The 6,000-nt window shown below is 45.8% G+C and overlaps 1 protein-coding gene across 1 annotated transcript in view; it reads left to right on the top strand.

Annotated features, from left to right (window-relative positions):
- Positions 1-5,147: 5,147 nt before the first annotated feature.
- The window catches only part of LOC148538920 (pancreatic secretory granule membrane major glycoprotein GP2-like), a 41,836-nt gene continuing 40,983 nt past the window's right edge, over positions 5,148-6,000 (top strand). The window contains exon 1 of the mRNA XM_088452096.1: positions 5,148-5,172. Coding sequence (XP_088308222.1) covers positions 5,148-5,172 — 25 coding nt within the window. The remainder of the gene's footprint in view (positions 5,173-6,000) is intronic.

Here is a 6,000-nt window from a genome sequence, read left to right as displayed (position 1 = left end):
GGATGACTGCTGTCGTACTTCATCCTCCTCGCTAAGGACTGTTGGAGGGTCAATTGTTTACTAAAAGTAGTGGTGTTCCTACTTCCTCTCTGGGAAGATGAATGACTCCCAGCAGCAACAGCAGCAGTGGCAGCAGTAGGCGTAGCAATGCAGGATCCTCCGGAGGAATCCCGGATAGGAGAGTCAGTCATGCCAGTGACATGGCCTGCAGGACTACTTCCGATCCTCACTAAGGAGGAAATTGACGAAGAGGGAGTTGACGGTGTGGTTTGCAGGTGCTTGGATACAACAGGACGAAGGGATTTAGGTGTCCCTGGACTGCTTACGGTCTTAGCCAAAGATTCTGAACTTGACAGTAACTTTTTATGAATGCGCTGCAGGTGACGTATAAGGGAGGATGTTCCTAGGTGGTTAACATCCCTACCCCTACTTATTTCACCTTTACATATGGTACATATGGCAAGACAGTTGTTGTCCGGATTTGGATAGAAATATTGCCAGACCAAAGAGGTGGAATGTTTGGTCTTCTGCCCAGGCATGACCGTGATGGGCTTTTTCATGCCACGGACAACAACTGTCTCCCCCAGAGCCTGATTTAAACAAACCACATCACCATCAGAATCCACCTCGCCAACTTCCTCCTCAGTGCCAGCTACACCAGTATCCTCATCCAGTTGTACTTCAACAGTGACATCTTCAATTTGCATATCAGCAAGTGGACTGTGGGTGCTCCTTTCAGCACTTGCAGAGGGCGTGCAAATGGTGGAAAGAGCCATCTCTTCCCGTCCAGTGCTGGGAAGGTCAGGCATCGCAACCGCCACTACACTTGGACTCTCCTTGGGGATTTGTGATATCTTCTTAGAATGCACAGTTCTTCGCTGTGCTTTTGCCAACTTTTTAGCAGGATGAGGGCTTCCATCGTCATGTGAAGTTGAACCACTAGTCATGAACATAGGGAAAGACCTTAGCCGTTCCTTGCCACTCCGTGTTGTAAATGGCATATTGGCAAGTTTACGTTTCTCCTCAGATGATTTAAATGTTTTTTTTTAAGGTCATTTTCCTGAACTTTGTCATTTGGGATTATATATGCCCTCTACTATGGCATTGGGCATCGGCCTTGGCAGACGACGTTGATGGCATGTTATCGTCTATGTCATGACTAGTGTCAGCAGCTTCAGCACTAGGAGGAAGTGGTTCTTGATCTTTCCATATTTTATTTTTATCGGAGAAAGTTTGGTCCTCCATTTATGTTATATTGATATATACGTGCGGCTAAGGTGAACACAAACACAGAAAATAATTTTTTATTATTGTTGGATACTAGTGCGCTTTGTGGGTTACACTACCCTTTAAGAAATGAGCCAGCCGGCTCTTTACTTATGGGACACAGGCGCACGCTTGGCGCTGCTCCTTTGTTGATGCACGTGCAGCTACAGTGCACACAATTCACAAAGACAGAAATAAAAATAATTTTTTATTTTTTGTGGAGCGCACTTTGAGGTTTACACCACCCTTTAACAGACAGACGCATGCTTCTCGCTGCTGCTTTGAGGATGCACGTGCGGCTACAGCCCACACAATTCACAAAGAGAAAAAAAAAGAATTTTTTCTTTTTTGTGGAGCGCACTTTGGGGGTTACACCACCTTTAACAGACAGATGCATGCTTCTCACTGCTGCTTTGGGGAAGCAGGTGTGGCTACTGTGCATACATTTCACACACAAACACAGAAAAAAAGAAGATTATTTTATTTTTGTTGGAGTGCACTTTGGGGGTTACACCACCCTTTAACAGACAAGCCAGCCGGCCCTTTACTTATGACACAGGTGCACGCTTGGCGCTGCTCCTTTGTTGATGCACGTGCAGCCACAGTGCATACAATTCACAAACACAGAAAAAAAATAAAACATTTTTGGAGTGCACTTTGGGGGAGTACCCCTGATGCACAGATCACCCTCTGGACAACACTACAGCACCCCTCTAGGACTACAGCCTTTATGGGACACTGCACAACACAGTCCAGCCAGCCCCTATAGAGTTTGGAGTGGACACTGCCCCTATGGACAACTGACTGCACAACAAAGCCCAGCCAGCCCCTATGACAGCAGCACAACACAGCCCAGCCAGCCCCTATGGACAACAGCAGCACAACACAGCCCAGTCAGCCCCTATGGACTGAGTGGACACAGCCCCTATGGACAACAGCAGAACAATACAGCCCAGCCAGCCCTAGCTCCCACCCTCCCTCTTCAGTGTCCACAGCCAGAGTGAGAAATGGCGCCGACGCGGGGACTTTTATAGAATCCAAAACCTGCGAGATCCGGAAGGCGGGCTGATGATGTTTTGCCTCAATTTCAGATCCGAGACAGGTGGGAAAAGTCGAGCCTGACTCGGATTTGACTCGGATCGGGGGGGCTCGGGGGGGTTCGGATTTCAGAAATACAAACCCGCTCATCCCTAGTGTATATATATATATATGTTTGTACTATGTACTCATACTTGCCTACTCTCCCAGAATGGCCGGGAGGCTCCCAAAAATAGGTGGACAAATCTCACCTGGACCCCTCCCCCTGCTCCATCACCAGACCCCCCCGCACCATAACACAAACACAAATAACTCCGCTGCTGAATTGCATCATTGTGGCACCTCCCTCTGCTTCACAATGCTTGTACTCTTGGCAATGTGTAGTAGGGGGGGTGGTCATGATGATGCAATCACAAGGTCACATCACCACTCTGCCTCTAATACAACATGATGTATCGCCACCACACCCCTTTATGCTGTGCCTGTCAGGACCAGGTACTCTGGATTGCATGGGAGAGACCTAGGTATCTGTTCACTGGTGGTATGGGAGGTTTGAAGTAGAGATGGTCATATATAACTCCTCCTCACAGATGTATGAATAATGATACATATGCAGCAGGGCAGTATCGGAAGTAAGGTACATAAGCAAACACTAGGACTAATACTTAGTAGACACTGGAGTCAGACTGGGGTTGGACAGAAGAGGCACTGGGACCGGATTGAGACGGGACTTGGAGTATACACTGGGCCTGGAGTAGAACAAGACTAGGAGCACTGTCTGTGCCAGAGTGTGACTAGACCTGGAGAATACACTGAAGCCGGAGAGTCACTGGACTTGGAGTATACACTGAAGCTCGAATGGGACCGTACTTGGATTATACAACGGAGTCAGAGTTGGATTGAACTTGGAGAAATCACTGGCACCAGTGTGCGACTGGACTTGGAGAATACATTGGAACCAGACTGGGACCGGAGAATACACTGGAGCTGGAGTGGAATCATCAAGGAGCCTAAGACCAATAGCTGGGAGAAGAGCCTAGGACATGAATAATCAATAATGCTCAGGCACTGATTGCTGTTAGAGCAGGATACTTATACTCTGGGTCTAGCGGGGATTTGACTGATTTGGTCAGGTGCACACTAACCTGACTATAACTAAAGACTATCGATCAGCTGACCAGGACCAATATGGTGGTGCCCTCAGTGTCCGAAGCCAGCGTGAACACCACCAGAGCTCTGAGACCACCACCACACTGGGAGCCTGACAGCAACAAAGTCAGCTGGGTGGGCCCACTATGGCAGCACCCAGTGTCTGGACCCATTGGCAACGCTGCAAGAGCTCCAGCCCCTGAGACCACTGCCATGATGAGGACCCATCACCAGCACACTGTGAACCCCCAGACTGGGACCCTTGCCAAGACAGAACAGCACGGTTCCTGACAGCTGCATCCGCCCCCCACTATGCTGACCATGTTGTTGGCAAGCATGAAAAATGTATATATTGATATATAAAATGGTGTGGTATATTAATACAAATCCCACCAATATGAATGGACACACTAGATCACATGACTGCACTTCATGCCTCTACTTCCCACTGTTATCTGAATCTCATCACAAAGTCACAACTGTATCACTGCGTAAGTGTAAAAAAATCTCTCATAGACACTGCTCATAGAAAAGCAGCACATCACTGCTTCATAAACAAACATACACATCACTGCTTCACTGACAGAGATACACATTTCTGACAGACATACTGTATTTCAAGAAATGTCAAAGGTACTTCATAACTCAAAGGACCTGACATCAGTCCTCAAAGTCTTGAACAGAACTTACCTGAGCAGCCACTTCAATATACAGCACAGCAAACAGTGAGTTGACCCTGAAGCAGCATTAAGCACTTCCTTCCACTACAATTCACCTTTCAACTGTCAGACTTGTATTTGTTTGTGGACCCGGTTTCTGAAAAAAGTCTGCATGGGTGTCTGGAGGTGTGTAGAGAAAGCTGGCAGGTCTGAGGAGAACTCCTGGAATGAGGTGGAGAATTGAACCTGGGTCTCGGCAGGGAGGTGCCAGATCGTACCCACTATACCATCAGGGACTTCAGTGTTGGAGACAGAGTGGTATGTATAGCAGAGAAGAGTGTAGCAGTAGATTGACCAGGCTGGTACTGGGTTGTTACTGTAGATAATATATAATAACACTGTTCTTATTTGCATCTGTAAACCGGAATGCTGGAGTGGTAGATCTTGGCAACATATTAGCCAGGCTCAAACTGGGTTGTCGCTGTAGTCCAAGATCCAGGAGCACTCAGATGGTAGCAGGACCGGATGCAGGCTGAACACCGAAATGGGTAGTGGAAAGTGATACCAGGAACGGCACCAATGGAGTAGGAACCAGCAGAAACTCACTGTGCAGCATGGATGGTGTATACACAGGTGTGGTACTGGTTCAGGTAACTGGAACAGGCTGAGATTACTTATGCAACCAGTGGAATATCTGACACAGGTGTAGAACACTTGCAGGAATCTGTGCAGCAAACAGGAACAAAACTGCACCAACGGAAATCAAGTAATGCAATAGGAGCATAGCTTACTCAGTAGAGACTGAGGTTAGACATTGTACTGGTGATTTATTAAAGCCAGTAGCTGGGAGATATGTCCCTGGGTTACCCAGGATAGGCTGAACAGAGTCAGGTGGTATGGGAAGGTTCAGGCTGTCAGTCGATTGGCCGCTACAGTCAGGTGATCGGGACTTGTTATTGCAATACTCTAGAGCAGGTTTTGATGTTGTCTGTGGCCAAGCAGGCCAGGAAATACTGAAGCCTGCATATCTAGGACATGATCGAGAATGCTGGCAGAATCGGTAAGTGACCCGGCGGCAGGGGGTACAGACCCGGGTTGTGACATCAACACGTTTTCTTTCCAAAATGAACCACTCTTAAATTGACAGTAGTTATTAATGTTAATTGTTTAAACCACCTATTCTGAATGTCCAATTGTTTTATTCACATACACTCTTATCCAGTTAAATGTTTAAATAATTCTAATTAAGCAGCCTGTTCTAAACTATTTTTTTCTCCAATTCTGTACCTGTTTCACTCTACATCATCTTCACTATTTTGTCACAACAGGGACCATTTTGTAAGATAGATATACCACTCTTGGGTGTGTGGTCATGCTCTCTTATACGTATGCCTTGGGTGGTTGAACGTGCATATATCAGAGCGCAACCACTCACAGAATACATGAGAATACATGAAAAGTTTATTATGTCTAATATAACATTATATTAGGCTTTACTGAATTCAAGACCTGTGGAGTTAAGTTCACAACTTAAAGATACAATGACAGAACATTTTGAATGTATCACCCCCTCTTATAGTAGTTTGGTGTTTTTCAGTGGCCATTATTGATACTTTATCAGACGAGCCTCTTTAGCACATACTGACATACTTTGATAGAGCATGATACTTATTATTTTTAAAATGTTTCTCTTTTGTTAGAAAGTGTATTTTAATTACAAGGTTTCTCTATCACATCAGAAGAACCCACTTGGTTTTGGAGTTAGCCATTGTAATTTCATTCCATTGGTAACTTCTTTTTATTTATTCTTTTCAAAAATGCTTGTTGCATGCTTTGGGTTTGTGTAAATATTATGTTGTTTTAGTACTGCCAGCAAAGGTTTCAATAT

The sequence above is a fragment of the Taudactylus pleione genome, unplaced genomic scaffold (assembly GCF_031769625.1).
Source record: "Taudactylus pleione unplaced genomic scaffold, aTauple2 ptg000032l, whole genome shotgun sequence".
In the NCBI taxonomy this organism is placed as follows: domain Eukaryota; kingdom Metazoa; phylum Chordata; class Amphibia; order Anura; family Myobatrachidae; genus Taudactylus; species Taudactylus pleione.
This window is presented reverse-complemented; position numbering and strand designations above follow the sequence as displayed.